The sequence below is a fragment of the Anguilla anguilla genome, chromosome 6, assembly GCF_013347855.1.
Source record: "Anguilla anguilla isolate fAngAng1 chromosome 6, fAngAng1.pri, whole genome shotgun sequence".
Lineage (NCBI taxonomy): Eukaryota > Metazoa > Chordata > Actinopteri > Anguilliformes > Anguillidae > Anguilla > Anguilla anguilla.
Window position 1 is genome coordinate 10,990,924 of NC_049206.1, and position 26,153 is coordinate 11,017,076.

Here is a 26,153-nt window from a genome sequence, read left to right on the forward strand (position 1 = left end):
GTCATGGGAAACGCACAACTTTACCAACACGGCATCCAGACTGACCCCATTTCGAATGCACCCGACAGTGATGTTCTGTTGCGAACAGCTTCTCACCTGCTCCTCTTGTGCTGATGTAATTCCTGTTTTTGTGTCAGTCACACTGAACATTTTACAGGCATCAGAAATGCAGTTTAATACAGCAAACAGGATCTATCTGTTAAAGCCAGGTGTATTGATCGCATTATTCATGTCACGTCATATCAAACACACTCGTAAATATATGAAAATGTTATGGTAATGGAAACTGGAAAGTAACACCCCAGGTAATACTTAAGTAAAGTGCTGCATTTGAATGATAGATAAAATGATACCTTTTGTCATACATGGTTTTGATTGAATATTGATTATATCCAGGAACATACATACCCTTTTTACTTTAGGGAAAAGCTTAACCATTAATAAATGGTCTCTTACAAATTTTTTGTACTTTTGATTTATAAAAACACATTCAGATAGATTATCTCAAAGGAGTATGAAGTGTGGGGGTAATTGTGCACGTTATGCAGTTTCTGTCAATAAGACTGTAGTAACTGTTATTTTTCTGTAAAAATAAAAAATATATTTGAAATATCAACATTTCAACTCTTTGAATACTGGTAAATTTTGCAATCACCCCAGCAGAACCCAAATAATTTTCCATAAAATCTATTTAGCAGGTATAATCTAATAAAATTAATTTTCAGAACATTTGATACAAATGGATGTTTCTTTTAAAATGGGTTGTAATCTGTAAGATGGCTACTGGTCGCAGTTTTTCCAGGTAATAACTTGACCAAAGTCTGATAAATAAATAAGGGTGCTTTAGAAGCTGATTTAATTCGCTGTTGAGAATGAGCATCCAAATTAAATATAGTTCATTGTTCACAATTAATATTTAATACCCATTATAAGATAAACCAAAGAAGGAAAACAACATTTTGGAGGGGGGAGGGGGTAGGTAAAATGAGGGCTAAGTTCCTCCTCTTGATGAGACCCTTCAGTTCAATTTCAAACCAATTCCATTATTCTAATCCCATAATATGAAACAGCATCATTTAGTTATTTTAAGTTGTTTAGTAGACTCTTACCCCCCTTAACTCGACATTTCTATCAAGTAATCATACTTCACTGATTGTAAAATGCAATGCATAATAAGCAGGTAAAAGATTGGACATCAAGTATTCTCATCTAGTGCACAGTAATCTCCTCTATCAATAAAGAGGCAATTGGTGCTTCACTGGAAGTACTGATTCCACACACTTTAGACTTTATTTTGCCCTTGATACTTAAATGAACATAACTAACTAAATAATATCAATTCACTTGTGACAGGACATCGACCCTGTTTGTAGAAAGCCAATAAAATAATGTAAGAAAAATCGATTACCTTTATTCATTCTAAAGTCAAGGTTTGACATCATAGAAATATGTTCCAGTTTAAAACACAAAACCATTCATCAAACAAATAATTTAAGAAAACAAATAGTCTATCACGGCATAATTCTATATAAGAAATCTGTACAGGAGACATCTAAAATAAAAATAAGAAGAATGTTATCTAAAATTATACATGTGCCATTACCTCTCACTAATTAGGATTCCCATATAAAACAAACTAACTTAGTGAGAGTCATATAATCACATAGCCAGTGTTTTACTTAAATATGGCAAATACACCATAATTGTTGAGGAATGTTCTAGATGGAATATTTCACAATATTCAAAGCTGGCTCCACAAAGCGACAACAGCACCCATCAAATTAAGGCAAACTGCGAGACAAGAGAATTCCTGAACAATCCATTTCACCTTTCTATCCTTGTCCTCTCCTAGTCAATCTCATAGCCTGGTCAACCAGGCTTGGCATAAAATTTTAAAAAATGTTTTTTTTTGTGTGTGACTGAACTCTAGTTCATCACACATCGATCATACCTAAATGAAGAAGACAGAACAAAGACTAAATCATCTACTAAAGTAACAGAGCTATCCCCTCTGAGGGAGAAAGCCTGGACAGCTCTTAATGCTGATGATCAGGTTTTGACAGCAGAGAAACTGTCGATGAGCTTTCGTGTGCTTTGAAGACTTAGGAATTCAGTCTTGGGTCTAATGCAAATACAATGAGAGCTTTCTGAAAATATATGCCAATTAAAGGAAATTTAAAAAATAATAATAAAAAGTGGATATAGGGTATGAAAGCAGAGAAGCAGTACTTTCGGTGACCAGCTCAAGTCAGCTGGTACCGGTATGAGAAAAAAGAAATAACCAAAAAAAAAAAAAAAACTAAACACATTTGTACCTTAAAATTCCTGTCGTGACATTGCAGAACTGACACTACAAGCTTTAAAGTGTGCGATACAAAAAGCAGCCCCTAAAGGCCGCTTTCTGTCCGTTACGTTTAAGGGAGTGACTGTTCCCCCCTCGGGGGGGTTAGAATCGCCCCTGCTTCGCGTCTCCGATGGCCCCCCAGACGTCGAAGACGAACTCGTCCGGGAAAGCAAAGTCCCCCAGGGCTTCGTCCAAAGCCATGGCGAACTCGTCCGGGTTCATCTTGTCCTTGCCCACCTCCACCATGGTGGCAGCTGAGAGATGGGGAGAAGAAAGAGGTGGAGCTTTATGAAGGTAAAGGGCTCAGGTAAATGGGGGGGGGGGGGGATTACAGGGAAGGGGTGTCCAGAGGGAAGCTATTTGTGACACTGAGGATTCATGAACTCTATACTGGGTGGAGCTACACAGAGCTGCCAATAACTGACTGGCTTGAACCAATGGAAGGAATTTGCTCTCAATCTCCCATCACTAGCTGAATGAATCAGAGCTAATAAGGGCAGAGCAATGGCACCAAAGCAAACGGATCATCCAAACCTTCTCCTATAGATAACTCTATGGTCACATGTCACATTATCTAAGCAGTAAAAATGACAGGAATATTCATGGCAGACTTGGAGGCTGTGTTGATGGTGCAGGTTGTATTTAATGAACTGTCACTCTGGCCAAATGCTAGTGACTTCTCACGTGGCACTGAGCTCTACCCACCTAGTTCCATATCACGGATTCCCATGTAGCTCTCTAGAAGATCATCCACCTTCTTGACGGCTTTTTCTTCAAATTCGGTTGGCTGTAAAAATTGAAGCTTCATGAATACAACATTCAGTAAAAATTCATCATAACACACTAGCCGTGTCACTGCTAGTCTTCACAACTCAGCCCAGGGTATGCAGGAGCATGGTTGTGTAGTCATCCATCCATCCATCCATCCATTATCTATACCCGCTTATCCTGGGCAGGGTCGCAGGTGGTGCTGGAGTCTACCCCAGCATGCATTGGGGCGAGAGGCAGGAATGCACCCTGGACAGGCCGCCAATCTATTGCAGGGCATCATGTAGTGACAGGAATAAAACAGAATTGTTTTTCGTCTGAATTTGTGCTCCTCCAAGCAGAACGAACAATAAAAACACATCTTTCTGACCTGCCAGTCAGGCACAAATAAAGGGAATTCACAAATACCCCTCACAGGCACAAAAGCACGTCTGTACTTGTGCCGTTCGTGACACCCATCTGAAAATAAAACATTTAATTCCTATCATGCAAACGTTGTGCCTGAATTCTAAATTCCCATGACTTCACGAGGCATTGCTTAATTTCACGGGATCTCTGATGTCTGTGTAAAAGGCGCTGTCTCGGCAGTGAGGCGCAGTTCGCGGGTTTCCTCACCATTTCCTCAACGGTTGCCGGGCCTTTCGAGCGCAGTCTCAGCGTTCCCCGGCCAGTGCCGATTTTGCCCTCTCCGCCAGGCTTCGTGCCCCTTGACCTCGGCTCAAGCATATCTGTCAATCAAAGCAGCGATAATTAGGCTCCGCATAAGTGCATAAATACTCATAGAGGAGGAAAGTGCTACGATGCACATCTACTCGTCTGCTTCGTAAGAAGTATGAAAATGTACAGAATCCCCATCATGACTGCCAATTGCCTTAATCTCTTTTTTTCCCCCTCACACCAGCACTCGGGCTTATAACCTGTCTGCTGTGGCAGTGTTTTCAATCCTCTCCTTGGGTAAGCCCAGCGGGATCCAGGTATTTGTTGTGTTCCATCTCCAGCACGCCTGATACAACAAATGAAGCCCTTGATCAAATACCTGGATCTGGCTGTGGCTGTTCGAGGAGAGGTTTGGGAACCACTCTGCTATAGTACATTGTTATTGGATTTAAGCATCGATTCTCAACATTTCAATATTGCCACAAATGTGGCTAACAAAAATACTGTGTGAGAATGTGGGAAAAACTGCATTATGAATATGTAAGCACAAACGTGCCTTGCAGTTTCATTAAATCTCAGGCCACTGCATGGGCAAGCATGAGCCAAACTTTCTTTCAGAAGCCATTTTACTCAGCAGGCAGAAAGCACAGAACGTCCATCAGATTTTCTCACCCCAGGGCATCGATTGCAAAGTGGGCCCCGATTCCCCTGCAGGTAATGACAGTGTGCTGAGTGCTCACTTTCGCGGGACACCGTGACCGCGATGCCAGCCCCGGTAAGGAGCCATTTTACCTCAGAGCCAATAGAGGCGGCTTTAAGGTAATCTGGGAGATGGTGAGTGAAGCCAACAAGGAGGATGTGAAGATGCCCGTGCCGCCTTCGGTTTGAAGGTGTGCGGCCTTATTTGGGGCTTGGTTGCGGTCGCGGTCGTCTCCCGCACGACAGCTCTCCCCACTTGCGCGCTCAGAGACCGCGGGTTCACTGACGAATCAAGCGAGCCGTTATTACAGCTCGGAGGACTGCTGCCGGCGGCACAAAGGCTCGGCTGGAGGGGATTTCATTTCATTGTAATTTGTCTCTTTCTGGACCTTGACACAGCAGATTGGACAATTTATGCTCTTCAGTGCAGTGAAGAGACCCTTCAAGTGCAAGCGAGTGAGTTAAGTAAGATAAGAAGGCAAGAGAGTTCCCCACTCAAGCAGACATTACAGCCAGGGATGCACTCAAAAGCTGCTTGAAATATCCAACAGAAAACTTAGCAATACCTCTATTGAATGGATGCTGGTACAAGTACAGTACATAGTACAGTGGTACTATGAAAAACTTGCATCAACTAATGCCACTGGATTGTTTATTGTGCTTTAATTGTATGGTATCTTTCCAGATAAAAAGCAATAGAGGAAATTCCAGCAAAAACTTTTTTACCTTTCCATATTATTTAGACAGTGCTACCTAATCTATAAGCAAGTCTTTTTATCTGAAAGACCTTACTTTGTCATAATAATGAGGAAAAAAAGAGAAATTCCAGCAGCTGCAGATATATGACTTCTATGAAGAAGTAGATGAGTAATGGTTCAGATTAATGTACACGAATTTCAGCAATATTAGAGAACAGCTCGTCCCACACTAGGTCATTATCAAAAGTGATGACGGTGGCCAAAGAGCTTAGATGGAAATGGCATTGCAGAAAAAACCACTTATAAGTGCAGACTACAACTCCAAAGAAGCAAATCTGAAACTGATAATCTACAGAGCCTAATATAATTCTGAGTATTACACTTTCAAAACTTAGCCCATAACGGGGGGGGGGGGGGGGGGGGGCATAAAGCTGAATAGTATAGCTAATGTCCTCACATATCTCCATTCCAGTCCACTCCACTCTGCTTCCTTATCTGTAGCCAACAGGCAGCAGTTAGAAACCAATCACATTCAGACAGCACCAGTAGAGGTCTCTTTCCCTAATTATATCTATTTTACTTTTTGCCCCCGTATACACCCCCACACCTTGGTGTTATGCTTAAACCTAAGATAATGTGCACTTTTAACAACTCCAGACTAGCAGATATGGCTCTGAATAATGTAATACTCCATCAAGTGCAACGGGCTTGGTGTGTGTGTAATGGGACAGAATGGGAAATGACTGTGGACTTAAAAATAAGGTAGGAGTTTGTTCTTCACAGGAGGGTATTGCGTTCGCTGCCAGGGTTGGAGCCTTGCTCATCGCTCCCACCTCACAGCTAGTCACAGCATGTGTCTGCCGCACAAGGCACATCGGATGCGGACTGAGCGTGACGCATCGGTCCTAGTACAACGGAAAGCATTTTAAAAAGGGAAACTTTTATTTAGGGCGCAGCCAATGAGCAGGTGACAAGCAAATGGCGGGTTTATAAATCTTCTACCTCGGCGTCACGGAAACTGGACTTTCGCTGGTCGGGACTACGAGAGGATTACGAAACCAAGCGCGGCAGGGCTATAAAAAGGCGTTAGAAGGGAGGCTGGGTAACAGCTGCATGTGTTGCGAATATGGAGGCTTCCAGATGGTTCTGTATGACTCCATTTACAGTGCATTAAAAAGTCAGTTATGACACGGTAAGCCCACTGACAGCAAGATGCATAGCCATCTAAAAGAAACTGGCCAAAAAATGATACCGGAGGAGACACAGCCCCATGTGTTGAACATCACTGCTTGCGGAACTAACTTGATTTAAATCAGCGATATAAATCAGTTTTATTTTTTTTTTCCTGGAGTGCACAGTCTAGCATCAGAAGTATGTGGGTTTATGGCACTCTCTGGTTGGGCGTGAATGGAACATCTTTAAACCTCCTCCTGCCTCCAGAATATTCCTCCCATGTGGATGCACAGACTTTTCATACGCGGCTTTCCAAAACACCACCGGGCTGTTCTGGGATCAGTTTCTCCAGTGCTAACCCTGATCCAGACTGCTATGACTGAAGTTGATTCAGGGTGAACTACTTCACGGGAGGACAATTCATGTGCCATTATGTGTTCTTTTCCTGTTAGTCATTGGGGGGGGGGGGGGGGGGTTATGGCGGTAGCGCTTGGTAGCTTTTTCCCTTTGTGGTGCCCGTGAAGTCTCGCAGCATCAGGTGCTCGGCTCTCTGATTTGAGTAATCTGTCTGTCTCCCCGTATGCTGCTATGGACGTGCAGTCTCTGTAATACACAGGCCATAAAGAGATCTGGGGAAGGCAGGTGCTTATGAATATTCACCAGCAGCGCGACTCTGATTTTAGTTGCCGCCAGTGTTCAGAACCATTATAATCAGCCATCGCTCACTGAAATCATGATGCCCAGCAGGCTTGCTCGCCCATCAGTATGCAACACCACACATGGAGCGCTCATCGCTGAGATTATTTATATTTTCATTGTTTTAAACTAAGAACGAGAGGACAACAGAGTAACGGATCCTGTCTGGGAAGATTAGCCCCTTTCCAGTGGCGTTCCCGGCCTGAACCCGCCATTAACAGCACGCGGGTCCCACTCACCGAAGGCCTTCATGGGCTCCACCAGCTTGAGGGTGAAGGCCTGGTCCTTGGGCAGCTCCTTCAGCATGCGGGCCACCTCGTAGTGCCGGCTCCCCACGATGTTCCTCCCGTTGATGCACTCTATGTGGTCGCCCACGGAGATGACCTTCACAGAGTCCACCACGCTCCCCTCCTTGATCCGCTGCGACAGGAAAAGCAGAGAGAGAGCGGGATGAGGGGGCGGCGCGTTCAGCTGAGCTGAGCTCGTGGACACGAGCTGGCAAAAGAAACGCGTTCCCCGTGTAGCCCGCGGTCATGTGACCAAGTTCCTACCACAGCGGCTTGACCCCTGGAGCGGTTGTGGGTGATAACATGAACCACAGCGCCTGGCATTGCTTTAGCTTCACTTCCATCTAGATCTTAACAGCTTAAGGCAAGCCCTTTTTTTTGGAGAGCTCAAGCCTCTTTGGATAGCTGAAATTCAAAACTAAACATTGAGCAACATTTTAGAGGTCAAATCCAGAGTGTGCAACCGCTCGTCCTGGCCTTCTCTGCGTAACAGAACCGCTGCTAAATATTTGACCCAGTTTTGCTAATTGAACTTCCTTCTGTCATTGAAAATATGAAGCCATTGCTGACGGAATGAACATAAATTCAGTGTTAACCTGTAAAGGAATCACATTTACTCCATGTTCAACTCCCCTGCAGATGTAAATTATTTGATAATCTGGTGCAATTTCATTTCAATTGTGCATGGTCCCTGGTCAATTAACAATAAACTCAAGTAACAAACAAAATGATATTGCCACTTGCAGCATTTGGAAGCGATTCAGTCAAACGCCTGTCCCCACTCCACTCAATATGCTGTGATAGAGCCAAAGCCAGTCCTTTCTGAATACTAGATTCTGATTGTACGCCAGGAAAGAACAATGTGTGTGAGCTTGGTGGCCAGCGCCACCTGCTGGTGAAACAGCTGAACATGATGAGAGCTGCGAGAAGATAAGTGTTGGTGAAACAGGGATGCGCTGAGAGATCACTGAGGTCGTTTAATTTCACCAAGGGCAAATGATCGCCGCTGGTGAAATGGAACTTTTATCTTTTAATTGGTTTATGTAAATTAACCATAAGGGCAGAGTCCCTTCACATTTTCTAAGTGTTTAAATATATCAGTGAGAGAACAAGAGAGCGAACTGAAAGAGAAATTAAGCGTGCGTGAAGGCAGGTGATGCATGTGTGGATATATACGTGTTTAAATACATTAAGGACAAAAAAAGAAATAAGCTGAAATATAATGTAAGGAAGCAAATTAAGCAAACCACTGAACTGTGCAGTGTGTGAGTATATGAAGTCCAACACGCAACTCCAGGCCCCACACATAAATAAACTTATCAAATTACTTTTCCCACAGTAAGATAACCTAACAGAGCATAAATTCACACTCAATGATCGCCTAGCTGCTTAGCAAGATAACCACAAACAGTAATTAGACGTCCATTATCCATTAATGGCTCATCTTCACTGACAATACTCTCGGCAATCTGACAACAAACATCGGCCAGTTAGCCGGCAAGACCATAAATCACAGCAAGAGATCCCACTGAACCATTTATGATGTGTGTCAGGAAGGTGAGTTTGTAAATAGCCCTTCAGTGGAAAGGTTTTGGTACCCCTGATAAGAGAGCCACTAGGATCCCGGGTCATTCAATAAACATTATGGCTGGCAGTGCAAAACCCTTCAGTGCTGTTTGTGTGGCACTAATATGCGGAAGCAGGTTTTGATAAGGGTGCAAAATTAATAGTGTGGTCTTTTATATTCAGCTGAGAACACTTGTTGGTGTAAGGGAGAGATTGGTTGTGATTTTTATTCTTCTACTACATTTGAATCCTTATTCTGAATACCAGTAATTTTGGAAGAAAAAAAAGAATGAGATCTAATTTATCTGTCCTTTCAACAGATTGATAACTCCATATATGGTTTAATGCAAGTGAATGCATTCATCAAAGCACTGGTTCCAGCTTTAACTATATGTTGTTATTTAAACAAAAGACGTATTATATAGGATCTATTAATAACAAAATACAGGTACTTTCTGTGCATTACATTTCCAGTTAAAGTAGATTTTTATGTTTGTAATTCCAACAGGCAGTCAATTGCAAACCAAAGCTCGATTAATTAAATGTTATATTTAACTTACTTTCCTTTGTCTGGCACACTGCATACGCCAAACATGTACAATAGCAGAAATCCTTGCAACTGAAGACACAGAAGGACTCAGTCTACAATTACAGATCTCCGTGTAGGTAATTAGTCCATCTTTTACCTTCCCCCCACAAAATCCAATGTGCTTAACAAAAAAAGTGTGTGCAATTAAAACCACACATGCTTCAATGGCTTCAATGCATTTTTAATGCACAACTCTTGAGAAAAATTTACAATTCAGATTTCTTTTCTGAAATGGGGTTGAGCAGCCTGTGTGGTTTCCTACCTTTGAATATGTATGATTTACTTAAGCCCACTTCTAGCCTTCTCACCAAGCCTTCCTGTTTTATTTCTGTGATGGAGAAAACTGATCATCAGGAGTGCTGCTCCTACTGGCACCCAGAGGGCGCCGTTGAGCTGTTTTTTTGTTTGTTTTTTTTTACATTGTCCCGATGACTAAGCGGCCTTTGCTGCACAGAATATTTCCGGGTCTATTTCAATACTTATTGAGTACCAAACAAAACTCTTATAGGAGGTGTATCATGCATTGGGATGGGGGTGCTGCTGGACTTGTCACCATCATTTGTGTAATGTTATTGTTTTACAAACATGCATTTTTTTGACAAATTAATTATATGAGCAGGGAATAACAACCATGAAACAACTTGAAAGTGCAAAGTCATTCACCAAAGTGTTATATTACGGGATAAAAGAGAAACCATTTTTTACTGAAATACGGGATGTCCCAGCTTGTTTGGGACAGTGGGCTACCCTCAGCCCAGCGTACCTTTATGAATGCGTATCCCACTCCATTGTCTGTGATGGTGAGCCCCAGGGCGTCTTCGGCCTTGAAGACCTCCACCTCCTTCTTCAGCCCCTTGACGTGGGCAAAGATGAAGTCCTCCAGGCCTATCTGCCCCCCCAGGAGCTTCTCCATGTCGATCTTGTGAGTGTTCAGGGTGCAGAAGAGAATCTGATCCCCAAAAAAAAGAATGAGCGTGATTTAATTCAGGGACAATATTAAGCTTCTGCGGAAACACAGATCATCCAGGAAAAAGCCACATTTGGATTTTGTTTAGCCAAGGCCATTTTAGCATTATTGGACACAATTATGAGATGCTTTTGCTACTGTGCACCGCACGTCAGTAAGATAAGAAAATTACTATTTAGAGATACATATTAACATTCAAGAAATGACCTTTTTAAAAAACACAATAACATATTTAACATCAGATAGTATTACCAGAAGTAGTAGAAATAGTATTACCAAAAAGTATCAGAACTTACATTGAAACCATCACGATTAGCTTTGAAGAACACAAGATAATATCAGGTAGCTCAACCAAAAGGTTTACAGCAAAACAGAAATATGTTCTTAACACCAGCTGGCAGCTAACCTTGATAAAAAAAAGATCAATGAGAATCACAGGCAAATTCAAACATTACTACATGTTATCACAGTTCAAAACTGGAGTGACAGCACATTTTGCACTAACAATACCCTGTGCTCGGTCTTAGCCATCAAAAATATTGGACCGGCCTTTCTGTAAACACAATAAAAGCAGGTTCCCTTCCCTCCCGTTATTGTATTCCATGGGTTTTGTTTGGTTTGAACCTTATCTGCGCACTGACCGCGCAGGGGAAAGAATGGGGAAAATGAGAAGGATAGTTTTGTGAAGACCGCTGGGACAGTGGAGCTGACCAGTATAGGTACAGACAATCTCCATCTCTGACTAAAGGTTTTAAAAAAAAGCACAGCTATTCTCCTGCGGTAAATTTATTTAAAATTTAAATGCCAAATTCCATTTATAGCTGAGACTTGATCATGACCACGATCTAATCGCTTTCAGTCTTAAATTAGTTCAACAGTTTGCGTTCTACATTTCAGCTGTTTATAAAAAAAATGGGAATGGCTTTTCACACATGGGAAAAACTGTTTAAAGACTATTAGACAATCTACTCCTGTAGGGATTTTCCCCACTCAGAGAACACAAAATTATTTTTTACCCTGCAAGAAAAGTCTGTCTTAAGAAGTGTTTTAATTTTGTAATGACACTTAAAAAAATATTTTTTCCCACTATTTTTCTACTCTCAGGTAGAAAAGGTCAGTTAGTTTAAAGTTAACTGTTTACTTGTGAAATAGTCTTCCCCATTCTTGAAATGAGTCAAACTGTCTCACCTCATTGGCAATCTGTTTGACTTATTTAGTAAAATTAAAAAAGTAATAGAAATAAGATTTAAAGTCTAAATATAAGACTTATTTTTTGGTGTATTCCTTTCATAATTGACAAAAGATAAACATCTCATTTGTAACTCAGTGATGATGACGCTAGTCTTATATTTGCACCATTTAGCCTCACTCAGTGAGTCAGCGATAGTGGATTTATGGCTGTGAATAAATATTTATAATGGTATTTGCACAACATTTGGACACACAAAGAGAGAAAGATCGTATCTGGTGTTACTGTACCAGAGATTCAACTGTTAGCTTCCATCTAAAATGGGTATATCTGCCGCCTGAATGCCCAGAGCTTTTCTAGAAGTTTCTCTCCCCCCCTCCTCCCCTCCCCTGCCCCATGAAAAGGGGAAAATGATTGGCAGGAACATAACATGGCCGCCACATTCACACCCGGATCCCAGAGGCTCGGCCAATCACGGGTCCTCCCGGGTGGGACCCTTCAAACTCAGGCAGTTACTTCACGCCACATCACTGAGGTACCAAGTAAGGCCTGAACCGGAGCGCTATTTACTTAGGAACTAATCTGGAGACATGTATAGCTCTGTAGCGCCTGTGCTCAGTTTACAGCTCCCCCCCACCAAAAATACCCGGGGCTCGGCTGGCAGAGCGCGCGGCGGCGGCGGCGAGCTGAAAAGCCGAAAGGGGGGCCGGTGGAGAGGCGCGAGGCCGCCACCCAGACCGCCCCGCTTGTCCACCGCGCTCCTTTTGTGCGCCACAGGCCCTGAGCACACATCAGCTGACGCGCATAGGCGCGTTGCCCCTGGTTACGGGAGCTTGTATAAAGGTCTGGATTAACAGCCCGGGGTGGGGGCGGGGGTGAGGGTGAGGGGGGGGGGGGGGGGGGGGGGGGGGGGGGGGGGGGGGGTGAGTGGCAGCCGGCGTCAGAGCGGATGCCTCTCGTAACCCACACTCCGTGGAAAAGCAGACCGGAGCTGCCCCGCTTGGTATGAAGAAAAACGCCTACCTGCCGCTACCGTGATGCAACCGGATCACACACACACCCCCCTTCCCAACCACCCCCCCCCCCCCACCCCCCCACTAAAATAACTCATGACGCCTCTCCGCACAGTACTTCCTCCAAGCGCACAAACGCCTCCCACATCCGCTGGCCCGGCTCCCGACGCCGACACTCCTACGCGCTCCTGCTACTGCACCACCTGCGGTCCACGAATCAGGAAGCCGTTCTTGTGTGAATTTGTACTCTCACTGTCTAATTATAGGCCGAGCTTTCAATGGTCTTGGTGCGTTTTGTTTTTTTGTTTTTTTTTTATACCGAGCAACGTGGTGTGTTTTCCAGAGTCAAAGAAAGCTGTTCATTCAGCAAGTGAAAGCAGGTTTTAGTGCATTCTATGGCACCTGTACGCAGCACTTTGTACCGGGTTCAAAGACGTAACAGCGCACGGCTGTATAGGGTGAAGAATGTGACATCAGTGTTCAGTCACAAACCATCTAATACCAGCATATAATATCTGATAGCTGGAACATGGTCATTTTGATCAAAGTACAAAGTCTCCTCCTTATTAATCAACTAAACATTTTTTCATTGAAGATTAAGACAGTAATGTAATCAGTTACCAACCAAAACCCATTACGTCTGAAAGAAACCACAAAAATGAGGACTGTTCACACTGAATATTACCCTATTATCCTAATCATTAACTTGGGAGAAAAACTGATAGCTCTAATACTGTGGGGGACAACTGTGCCATTATTTTCTACATAGTCATCTAAATTCAGACAAAGAAGATGTCTTCTAAAGTGAATTCTGTGGCACTGTAACATTGTGGTATTATGGGCATTATATCCTTGAGCAAGCACTTAACCTCAACTGCAATAGGAAATATCCTGCTATGTAAATGAATAATAAACTAAATGTGACTGATGCAATTTGCCCTGGTTAAGGGTATCTGCTAAGCTAACAAATAATAACCACTTATTATTATAGTTACATTACACATGCTTTTGCTCATGTTCTATCTTTAGGGTGGGCTACAGCATTGTACCAGCTGTTTACTGGTAACAAGGGGTGCCTCTTTTCAACACATATCCAGACATAAATAGAAGTTGCTACTCTAAAGAGAAAAGTGTCTGTGAGGGATGGTCTGTGAAAATCTACAAAACCTCAAGAAGTTTTATCTAACTGAAAACACCTCAGACAAAACCACAGGTTCAGAGGCAATAGGAGACTGCTGAGAACAGGCTAGGCATGTATAAACAAACCCTTTTGTGTAGCTAGATCTTTTAGATACTAGTACAGCTCCAGGACTTGCAATGAATTTTCTATAAGCTGTTGGGTACACACACATAAGGGCCTGTTGAATTATCCGTTATTTTCCAGAAACAACCAAAGCAAACCCTTGTTTTTTTTCTAGGAGGAGACACAGACACTCATGGTAAATCTGAAACCCCAAGCACTTTGTAAAAGACATCACCCTGCAGGCTAGTTACTGTGTTGAGACAAAGTCAGGTGCTCTACAGCAATCGTTAACTCGACAGCAAGTGCTCAAAAACGGTCACCCAGGCAACCTCAGTCAACTGTAGCGTTCCAAAAGCCCAAGCGCTTTCCTACGGCCAGGTAGACACAACGAGCCACAGCTGAGACTACATTCAAATGTCCAGTTTGCGTGCGCTCACTCCACCTTAATCGTGTTGTTGCTAAATAATGTGGCAGGGCGAAAGCGCGTTGCTGAGCGATGGCCAAAGGCAACAGTTCATCCACCGCTGGCCGTTTCACTTCTACGCTCTGCATGACAACAATGTTTGAAAAGGGACAAGTGGCAGGGCACTGCAAATGTTGGTGAAAAACTGAGAAAGAGCAGAGTGATACCGCGATAGGTGTGAACACTGAACCTGGGGGTCGGGGGGGCACAAAGACAAAACACAGCACAGCACAGCACAGCACAGCACAGCGGGGGCTATGGAGCAAAATGAGCCCTGAGTAAAGGCAACCGGCATATAGGTTAATCGAGAGGATTCCTGAACACAGGGCATTTATAAAGCAGCCACGAGCACACGGTAACATCACATGAACATATTACGGTAACCTCACATAAACATATGACATGTACACAGCAGTCTCGCGGTGGCGCGTATTGAGGAATAATTGAGTTCTCTCTGCTCGTCAGATGGTGCCCAGGGTAGCTTTTCACCCGAGGGAAAGCCCAGGGGGGCCGTACCCCCGGAGCGCTTCTCCCGGGACGGGGGACCGTACCTGCGCTCCCAGGGCAGCTGCTGGGAGGGCTCAATTACCGCTGCCGAATTGTTTTCCTCCATCGGAACAGAAGAAACTCACAAGGCTGGCTTCACACGGCCTTTGTCCCGGCTCGGCGAACGAGGCCCGCTCGATCGGTGCCGTTACAAAGCGGGTCTCAGCCGAGTCAGCTGGGCTGCGTCTGCTGTGAGCCGGGGATGCTGCACACAGTCAGGACCAGGGGCCAGGCTGAAAACAATTAGCGCAGAGCAAAGCTGTGTACCACCAGGCTTTAGGGGGAGGGGAGGAGAGGGGAGGGGGGGTGGAAGTATGTCAGGCTGCTTTCCATTTAAGCCGTAAACATTCTGAGCCAGTCAGTGCATTTGATGTTTTTCCTTTGTGATGTTTCCAAGACCTGCTGTGCAGCTGACATTTAAAGCACACACACGCATACATGCACGTGTGCACACTCACACACATGCACAGACTTTGAGGCAACTATAGTGTATAATAAGACTGTACATCTTATTTAGCAAAATGCACACTCAAAATGAAACATGCATACTATATAAGTGATAGTAAATGGCATTGTTCATATACTTGTGACTAAACTAAGCCATTTATGCAACCTCATTATTTTATTTTGAGTATACGGCTAATATAGTTTCTACTATACTTCAGGGGAGGTCTAAATTCAAATTAGGTGATTGTAATTGCACACACATAGAAAAACCAAGTCTGTTAGCAACAGTTCAGTTACATTCCCTAAGATGGATGGAAACAGTCTCTTATATTTATCATGAAAATCAAGTCTGGGTGACAAGTGACCTTTGACCAGGAGCACAGAGATCTGCCCAATGGCAATCAGTTTTAATATTCAAACTTTGGGCAAATTATGTGTGGGCTGGACGTCACTATACAAAACAGCACCCTGACTGGGCAGAGCCTCACACGGCCACACCTGTGCCGAACGCTGCCGCCGTTGCTGCTGCTAGCAGACTTTGTCCTGAGTGGTAAAATAGCTCCACGGTTCCACGCGCTCACATGACAATCTGCAGACCTTCACAAATGAATACCCACCATCAGAATCTGACATGCAAAGGCTGTTGCGGTAACATCTGCTTTGTATAGACGCCAGCAGACACATCAGTGACAGACAAACGGCGCTATCTTAGTTACAGTGCTCTCTAAAAATGATTCACTCTCTTGATAAAGATGGACAAAGACGGCTGTATAATATAAATGCTACAGGTAATGAGCTATACTCATAAAATGGGAAAGAAACATTTATTTATATGAATAAAATTTCCCAAGAGACAAAGATGTAGTGTTATGTTTGTAAAGGGAGAGAGAGAGTATTGAAACCAGGTGTGAATATTTGTGACTTGCTTTTGGACATAAATTTATAATCTGGTTCATTGCACTGAATCATCATTAAAGTAGTAGTAATGTTCTGCTCTAGAGAATTAAATACCTTGGTACTTGTATTATTTATAGTCTTTGCTTTGTTCATCTTTATCAAGGGTGTGAATCATTTTGTACGCACAGTTTCCCTGAGCCCATCCTAAAAGCACACACATGCTCATGCACACGGTCACACAAGCACACACCCACACACGCGCACACACACACACACACACACACACACACACACACACACACACACACAAACACACAAACACACAAACACACACACACACACACTCTCTTCATGCTTGTTATGAATCCAGTCATAAGTAATCATCTGGTTCTGGGGCTCCAGATCTACCTACACTGAAAATACAATAAAAAAATCCATATAGAACAGCCGTACAGTACACTCCCCTGTAAAACTTATGCAAAACTTCAGTAAACTTACAAAAGTTATGCAAGTGCCCTCACATACATGTGACATGTGCATGAAAGCTTCTGCCATAAACAGAAATGAATAGTTGCAGACAGTTTCTGTTTATTACTATGCTGCCAAACAAAAAAAAAAAAAAAACTAGAGAATGCACAAACATAAGATGATTTTTTTCTCCTCCAACATCTGCCTTGTGACTGATTGCTTTTGACTGTGTTTTTGTGACCACCTGACAGAATGTGACTTCCTGGATGGGCAGAGGGTCACTGGGAAAGGTCCCCTCTCCTTAGGAAGAGACTGAGCGATACCCTGTAGTGCCCAAAGTAGCATGAGATTGCACAGAGCACGGGCAATGGAAACACTATCATATCTTGTATGCATAGAAACTGGGTTGCTGGGATGCATGCTTGAGGTGCATTATGTAAGCAAACATATGCATACATCATAATAAATAGGTTGTTCTGCGCAAGTTCCTGCCCCCAAAGGCTAAGGAAATAAGTCAGCCTCTTGTGGATGAATAGACTTTTTCCTCTCACTACATTTATAAACTTAACGTCACTGAACCCATTCCTCAAAAAAAAAGAATGATGATCCCATTTCTTAATAGAAACGGGGACACAGTTACAGGAAACAAGGATCAGCCTTGTGTGTGAGAAGGCAGCAAACTTATTCTTCCCAACCATACAGACTCTGAAGCAATTATATCCCAACTAAACTGCCCTACAAAGCCTAACTGCAGTAACTACGCAAAGGATAAAACTGAGAAAAATGGCTTTAAAGTATTTTAACTGGCCAACCAAATGGGTTATAGGCATATAAGTGATATTGGACTAATTGTACATGTATTCATGAGGTAATTTTTATGCCCAAAAACCATGACGGCTGGCCAGTTAAAACACTTTAAAGCCATTTTTCTCAGGTTTACCCTTTGCGTCGTTACTGCAGTTAGGCTTTGTAGGTCAGTAAAATTAATCAGGAAATACCTGTAAACACAGATATCATTCTCTGAGTCTGAAATAAACAAATACTTTAGATGCAAACACAGTAGCCAATCCACGATTATGCACCACTGCTCTCCCACCTCTCTGTAGAGAATTCCACAAAATGGCAAACCATGTTACACAAGGGCAGGGCCCAGTGTTTACAGTACTGAACACTGCCAGTGATGATTTCACCAACACTCAGTGTGCAGCAGTTGACGGACTGGTTTCTGGATAACTCCCTTCTTCATTTCAGTAATCAGACTGTACCAGTGGACTCTCCCCCGTATTTCTGCGGCTGATACACCCCACTCAGGAAACGCTTTGACCCGCATATCTAATCCTGCTGCACGAGACAAAGAAGGACTGTCACTCAGAAAGTCTTTGTAAAAGAAAAAAAACGTCATACAGTCTGGGACCAGACAAAAGCTTTGATCTCACACTTATTTATCGGGCCTCATGCTCGTAAAGTTTTCCTTATCTCCCCCAGCGAATAGAGGAAAATGTTAGGAGTCCACGATCAAAGAGAAATACGACATATCAGTTTTATAATGATGGGCACCTCAAAGTTTGGCTACGTTGTCAGCGAAACATGGAGGATTCTGGAGTAGCCTACAACAGTTCTTCTCATAAGTACAATCTAACCAAAAAAGCCATAATTTTAACACTGTTACGTAGGGAGAATTGCAGATTATGCATATCTCTCAGCCACAGGTGCTGCTGACATGTTTCTGTCTGCACCACTAAAACACGTCTCCTCCTGTTGCGCCTCCGCCAGCCTGCTTTTATAAATGTGGTACAGTCTGTAAGCAACCAGTTCTTAGTTGTACAGTTAAAAGTTTAATAGTCATCACATTCACCGCAGAATTTAAGCTAAACCGACCGAATCTAACGACATAAAAGCGTACAGGTTCTCATAGAGATAAATGAATGTGGCCTGTGATTTAGGATCGAGTAACTTGCCTCAGCAGGTTGCACCTTACGCAACCTTGATGCTCGAGGCACTGTTTCAAAGAGGGTTGGGCTTTTTTTCCGATTTACAGTACGCCACAAAATATAACTGCTTTTTAGCCAGAATATGTATTCACAATTTAATAAATTACGACAAGGAATCTACCATTAACTTAAAGCATATGTGCGATAAGTAAATGCATACTATACCTCCGTCGCGCTCAAATTGAAAGCATCTGCTATTTTAGAGTAGAGCTCTTTCACATTTGCGAAGCCCTCGATCCTGCCGGTGGGACTACCGTGGGCTAGCTGCGTGTGAAACACCAGCTTGGGTCGGAGATTGACAGGCGGAGGTGGCAGTCCGGCTCCATTGACCACAGACTTCGCACCGCTTCCAACGCCGTGCCCCCCAACCTCTTCGTTTTCAACCAAATTCGAGCTCTCCCTCGCTTTGCTCTTCTTTTTCCTAAGTCCCAAAGGCATCTTTGAACTTGTGGTAAATCCGTCGCTGGCGAGGCAAAGTTTTCAAAAAGGAACTTTGTCGGCTAAAACATTTGAACGACACCCTGTTGCAAGACTCCCTTTTCTTAGTGCAAAGTTTCTTTCCAGGTTCGACTTTGTTCTTCGGTAGAGGCTGAACCCTCACTTACAAATAGAAAATTCTAAATATTCAACAGGTGGGTGGTGAGTTAAGAGCGCTGTTTCCTCTTCCCTATCTGCGGAAAACTCCTGTACGCTGGTTGGCAAACAATAGCTACACTGTTGCAACATTGTGGGAACGCAGGCGCAGTAGGAAGCACAGTCCATGGAGAGTTTGACATACGTCATGCAGAAACGTATTTACCTGTCTAAGGTGATATCAGACAGACCCCGCCCTGTCCCTTCCCGTGGAGATTCAGCAATGTGCGTTCATGTTTTTTCTGTTGATAATTCTATCTAACTTTCTATAGCAACAGGAGCTATCCGTATGTATGGTTTACATTGTCCTATTGCATGAAATGTAAACAAGTATATATAAATCTATAAAGGCAATGCAGTTTTGCGCAGGATACTTACTGTTCAATATGAAGTTTCACGAGTTTGTGATTGACACTGACATAATGGTTATGCTATTGTAGACATATTTAGTTGCATTTACAACGGTTTGGTGCCATGCCAGTCTGAAATCAGGCAATTTCACGTTTTCTAATACATTCTGTATGTTCTGATTCCAGTGCGCGGTTTGGTCGCGCAGGTTTGCTTGGAAACATTGCAGTTTATTTCAATCGCGGTATACAATCAGACAGTGACAAATTCGGTGCAACGATTATGTTGGCTACCTATCTGTATACTATGTTAACTAGACTACATGATTTCTCTCGGGGGTGGACGACTTAGCTTTGATACCGACCACATAGTATCTTTAAGCATGTGCGTATGACAATATGGTTATGCAAGTAGCCTGAAAGTGACGAAGCTCTTTAAACTAAATGCATGCAGTAGTCCTATTTAACCAACGTGTCACTGTTTTAAATAACATTTTTTAAAATCCGAGTACATCCCCCCTACAGCTTCACAGTGGTAGGCCTGCATATGCAAGACGCTGATTCAGTGAGTGGATGTTTCCAAGGTAACACTGCCCTTAAAAAACTCTGATGACGAAATATGTGGCGTCCCCTGGTGGTACATCTGGGCTACACTGGTGTGAGCGGTTGCGTCAATTTATATTAACCTGAATGGATGTAGGCTATATACGTATAGGCCCAATATCCTCTTTTTTCAGAGGTTGTATGCAGCTAAATCAATTAGACCACGGCAACCCAAATAGACGGTAGCTACTTTAAAGTAACCATTGACAACACAATTCCCTGCCACTGGAATACTGGCACTTGGAAATTATTAATTTCCAACATTCTTCTTCACCTCCATTGGCCACTAATATACCTCTGACATCCTCTGAATGACTTCGGTGCTTATAGTGCACTCATCTGCACCAACTACATGCCTGCCATCTGACCCCTCTGGCCCTCTTACTGCTAGCTGCTATGTCTGTTAATCCAACCCATCGCTCATCACGCAAGTACCTCATTTTCATCACTGGTCCCTCAGTGCTAGAACAACTCTCTCCCTACCATTACCAAGACAACACAAAATTCAACATTTACTGGAAATGCTTATTCATAGGATTCTTTGAGTCACTCAATGCAGATCGTTCCAGACTCGATACTGCTTAACAAGAACTTTGCGAGAGAATGTTCCAGCTGAAAAATGCTGCAGGTTTCAATGCAGGCTACTTGATAATGCAGCAGAAAACCAAAATCATCTTTGTTGGTTGCAGAACCCCAAAATAATATGTAATACCCATTTCACTGTAGTTGCATACCCCTTCTAATTGGTAAATATCACCATTTTACACAAATTTCTAAACACACTGTAGTGGCTGGCATAGCAATAAATAGCTGTGTTGCTTCTCACCTTTCCTATGCTCAAAATTCAATTAGTTGTTTTACACTTTCGTGAAATTTCTCCTTCACATGCAAGTTTGGAGAGCAGAAATTAGTCTTATTGCTGCTTTTTTCAATTGAGAAAAACCTGATATGGCTGAAATGCTTATACTAGACTTAAGTTGTACAGTTCCACAGTTAAGTTTTCATAAAAATGTCACAATTTTCAGGGTTCATTAATGTATGTTGTGGCTACATTTGAATCTTACTTTATGCATCAAATGTTCAATTTGTAATACTGGAAGCAAGACCATTTAAACTCTTACCACACACTTGAACTCTCTTTCAGGCTGATTGAGTTACCTGAATAATTTAGTGAAAACATGGAAATTGATTTAAAACTGAAAGGGCTCATTTTCAGCTCAAGACTAAGTAATATCAAGCCAAAAGCTGGCTACATTTTATAGTTAAGGTTTGGATGTAAACATCAGCTTAAGTTTCAGATCTCATTTTTATATTTAGGCCATTAAAGGAACATGGAATTTGACCTGTCCTGAAATGAAAGAACTACCAAAGTATAATGACAATTTGTTTGCGCTGCACTGTAAATACACACACACATATATATATATATATATATATATATACATATACATACACATGTGTGTGTGTTCAACATTAAAATGTATGAAGGATTAAATTTTTTAAATATACTGTCAGTCATGTATAATAATGACAATAATTCATTATTTAATGGCCATCTCATAAAAATAAGAGGATTTATAGTTAAATAAGAGGATTCATACAGTCACGTGTTTGACTACCAAAGTAAAATAAATAAGTAAATAAATAAAAAATCAGTAAGCAGGGAAATGAAACACATTTAAGGTTTACATTCAGACATCAAAAACTTTACTTTCACTTAATCATTGTTGCATGCAGGATATTTAAAAATAAACACAATATAGATAAAAATATAAATTGCACATTCTTTGTAAGGGTTTACAAGTAGTCCAAGGAATGGTGCACTGCCATTGCAGCACCCATTTGTCCAGTCCAATCCTTCTACGAGGCTGGTAAATGACGTTTCAGAACATCCTTTGAGTTGGATGGGAGGCTGTCCGGAAAATTCACATCAAACTCTACCACCAAGTCTCCCCTCTGGTCCGGGTTTTTGGGAAAAGGAAGTCCTTGTCCCGCAACAGTCTTTCTCATCCCCGGTTTGATGACTTCAGTTACCTTCAGGTTACACGATTTCCCATCTATTGTTGACACGGTGACTGAGCAGCCACACAATGACTAGAATAAGGGGGGGAAAAAACACGAGACATGAGACATCAACATACTGGCCACTAATTTACACTTGGTTTCTAAATGGAAAAAAATCTCTTCACTCATTCACAAATAGAATTATAAATTTGGACTGGGGTGGGCACCACTGCACCAAAGAAAAACACAAAGCTGGGCAAACCACTGCATTTCGACTGAATTTTAAGAGGAGTGGGACAAAATATATGTGGCTTACTATCTGGTGGTAGATTGCTTTTCTTGGGGTAGCCACTTAACCTTTGCTGATGATCCTCTGTGGGAATTTGTGCTTTGCAAATAAGATATTGTAGCTTAGTTCTATGGAAATATGGTAGTGATTCTGGACCAAGTCTCTCTTGAAAATATGGATCCGTATCTCAGTAGGGCAGCCAGTCAAAAACTTGCTTTAAAGGGAATATGCATGTAAAATTAAACAAATGATAAAGAATGTTGGCAGCCATGCGAGCACATCAGAGCATCCTTGCTGTATGTGGGTGTTATGATGTTGCTTTCTGGCACCCCACAAGTGTTTCAGCTCATGTTTCCCACCATATATATAACCACAAGTTATCTTACTCGTCATGCATAATTATTCAACTATGAATGTACATAACTTCTGTCCCTGGATACAGGAGAGCTACATAGCAACGATTTCAACCATGCCATTTTGCACAGACTGTAAACAGCAGCTAGTCCACTATTTCTGTCAGGGTGAAATTCAATCCCAGTATGCAGTCTGCTTTAATAATTGCTTTCTACCGCGTTCTGTTGGCTGGACAGCTTTGCTACAGTGCATTTGCACTCTGATTGAGTTTAGGTCTTACTTGTCATTCATTTTGTTCTTTGTACAAGACTCGAATTCTCTTTGCACAATAATGTCTTTGTGTTTTCCTGACTACTGTAAAATCGATACTAACATGAGCAATCAGAGTTAGGATGTGTTGTCAGCTTAAGCAACCATGGACTATGAAATCTCTCCTGCCTGTCTTTGGATCATTACACCCAAGTACTCCTTTTACAAATGCCCTGTGTGTTCCTTGCCCATCCTAAACGATGAGTTAAACAGCCTCTCACCTGCCGTAGGCTAACCCGCACCGGGTACACAATGTTCGATCCCTCACGCCGGAAGTGGGCATGGGGCTTGTCCTTGATGACGAACACTATGTCGGCGGGTATGGTGCCGGGTGACTCGTCGCCCTCCCGGGGGAAGGTGATCTTGGTGCCCTCCTTCCAGCCCCGCTTGATCTCGATGGTGAGGATCTTGTCCTCGGTACGCATGGTGCGCCCGTCTGGGTTCAGCCGCTTGCGGGAGATCTTCATCCTCTTGGTGCAGCCGTGGAAGATCTCCTCCAGGGAGACGCGCAGCTCGTGGTGGATGGCTGGGTCCTGCTTGCGCCGCATGGGGCCCCCGCCCATGTGCCGCTCCCGCGGGAAGCTGTTGAGGTTGAAGCTGGTGAAGGAGCCGAAGGGGTCACCGTCCACCTCCATGTCCTCCTCCTCACGCCCGTTGGCCGCCTTTCGGCCAAAGAACATCTCGAAGGGGTTGGCGCCCCCGAAGAACGTGGCAAACGTGGCGTGGGGGTCACCGTGGAACGTGTAGGTGAAGTTGCCCCCCTGACCGTCTGTAGTTCCTCCGCCTCCTTTGAGACCTGAAAGCACCCAAAATTTGAGACATTTTGTTATTCCCAGTACAAAGACTTAAGTACCAGCACAAAATAAGTAAACATGCAAAAACGTTCTATCTCTGGCCACAAAGACAACTATAAATTTATTTTGTGGTATTCAAATTACATGAAAGAACGTGATGCAGTTTGCTTACGTATTATTTATTTTCTTTTTTAATGTGCCATGGAGTGCTCTGCCTTTAAAGGCAAGGATTTATGTTCCCTCCTCTCCCTGTGAGATGTGGAAGCCTACATGGTTTTGCGGGGAATGTGGGGTCATGACTCGTACCCGTCTGTGTTTAAACCAATCATCTCACAGCTTTCAGAATTAGCATTCTAGCTATGTGCAGTTGGGACATGCGCACGGAATACATGGGATGAGTCCAATTGTTCCTTTAGTGTCAATTTCACAGGAAAGCTACTCATTCTAAATAACTGACGAACATAACACTGCTCAAACAAAGGGACAGCATGAATTTGGCTTTATGAAAGTACTGTTTAGGTGTTATAGCCCATCGTCATGTTTCATCCATGCGTGACAAGTGTTTTCTGATTTTTTGTTTTATTTCACAATTTAGCAACTTCTCCATCTCAAAATAAAACACTTACTTTATAAACAACTGATACCATGTTTTTGACACCATGTAATGGGACAATAATAGACTATGTATTCCAAAAATAGGCTATATAGCGTGCACCCAAGCACATAAAGGAGAAAAACGGTAGCAGACAGTTCAGTTTGTAATATGGCCACTGGCGCTACAGCATCGCGACCAAATGTAGGCTATCATTTTCACCTTAGATCTAACAATAATATGACAGGTAGTAAGAAAAGAAAAAATTCTTCACATTAGACGGTCTACATCAATCACGTATGGGTATAGTTGCAGCGAGCAAGATGTCTGAAGTGTAATGACTGCAATTGTAAGTTTTACGCTACACCGTTAATTGGACATCACAGCAAATTCGCAACCGACAAAAAAATATGGGTAGGGTAATAAAATTAAGCCATGCTTTTACCTTCTTCTCCATATTGGTCATAGATTTCCCTCTTCTTGGGATCGCTCAGAACTTCGTATGCCTCGGCGATTTCCTTGAATTTCTCCTCTGCATTGGCTGCTTTGTTTTTATCAGGATGCCATTTCAGAGCTTGTTTTCTGTATGCCTTTTTTATATCCTCGTCCGCCGCTCCTTTCTGGATCCCCAGTATTTTGTAATAATCCTTTCCCATCTTCCTCCAAACAGCCCAAAGTCTCTAGCGTTTAATGTAGGCTAATAGTCCACTGCAATAAAAAACAGATTTGTCAGCACTGTTGCTGGGCGCTGTCAGCTTCCGAGAACGAAATCCCAGAATATGGCGTTAGCGGGTGGAATCCGTCGCTATTATGAACATTGATAGCTAACAATGCCTACCCTACAGTGTATGCACGCTGATATCCGTGCTATAGCCTAAACCGCTAATCTAAACTCAAGTGCGTGTTCAGTCTTTCCAGCGCCCTCTTTAAATAGCCAATAACGTTACTCCCTCCCCTAGAATTCAGTGGTTCTTTCTAGAAAGTAGGTGCTGAAGCACGTCATTTCCCGGGCCATATGCTGATCAGTTTTTTTTGCCCAGCTATTGTATGGGAAACTAAAAAGCTCGGTCAGTGATTTCATTTCTGTGACACCTCACTTTAAACTCTAACTTATCCTACAACTAGAACAATTATTTTAAACAAACACACAACGCTCAAAGTGTGTAGAAAGTTTAATTCTTTAATTAGAACAAATAGCATATTGACATAGCACATGACTTAAACTATCGCAAGCTCCAAATCATTAACTTATAACATCACAGCTGGTGTCAACCAAAGTAAGGCTTGATTAACGGGTCCACACCGTTTCTAGAAATGCTAGCCCACATTTCATAGATTCAATGAAACTTAAAAGGCGAATTTCACCCTCCAGTTGCCTAGTTGTGAGAATTTTTGCGATCTGTCAATCACGTAAGGACAGTTCTGCCATTTTGTGACATTTTGTAAGCAATAATCAAGTAAATTTTGAAACACTATCCTCTTGGGAACCATTAATTCCATATCAGGCTAGAATCATCGAGGACGCTA

The 26,153-nt window shown here is 42.7% G+C and overlaps 2 protein-coding genes across 2 annotated transcripts; both read right to left on the minus strand.

The window, feature by feature from the left end:
- Positions 1 to 1,265: 1,265 nt before the first annotated feature.
- Positions 1,266 to 19,421, minus strand: gipc2 (GIPC PDZ domain containing family, member 2). The gene is made up of 6 exons (XM_035423977.1): positions 18,867 to 19,421; positions 10,241 to 10,426; positions 7,275 to 7,455; positions 3,728 to 3,840; positions 3,050 to 3,131; positions 1,266 to 2,598 (listed from the first exon to the last, which is right to left on the minus strand). Exons 1-6 carry the CDS (start codon positions 19,137 to 19,139, stop codon positions 2,447 to 2,449), a joined length of 987 nt encoding a protein of 328 aa, XP_035279868.1. The 5' UTR covers positions 19,140 to 19,421; the 3' UTR covers positions 1,266 to 2,446.
- A 2,523-nt stretch (positions 19,422 to 21,944) lies between these two features.
- dnajb4 (DnaJ heat shock protein family (Hsp40) member B4) lies at positions 21,945 to 25,608 on the minus strand. Its single transcript, XM_035422731.1, has 3 exons — positions 25,072 to 25,608; positions 23,462 to 24,036; positions 21,945 to 22,378 (listed from the first exon to the last, which is right to left on the minus strand). Exons 1-3 carry the CDS (start codon positions 25,280 to 25,282, stop codon positions 22,145 to 22,147), a joined length of 1,020 nt encoding a protein of 339 aa, XP_035278622.1. The 5' UTR covers positions 25,283 to 25,608; the 3' UTR covers positions 21,945 to 22,144.
- Positions 25,609 to 26,153: the final 545 nt, after the last annotated feature.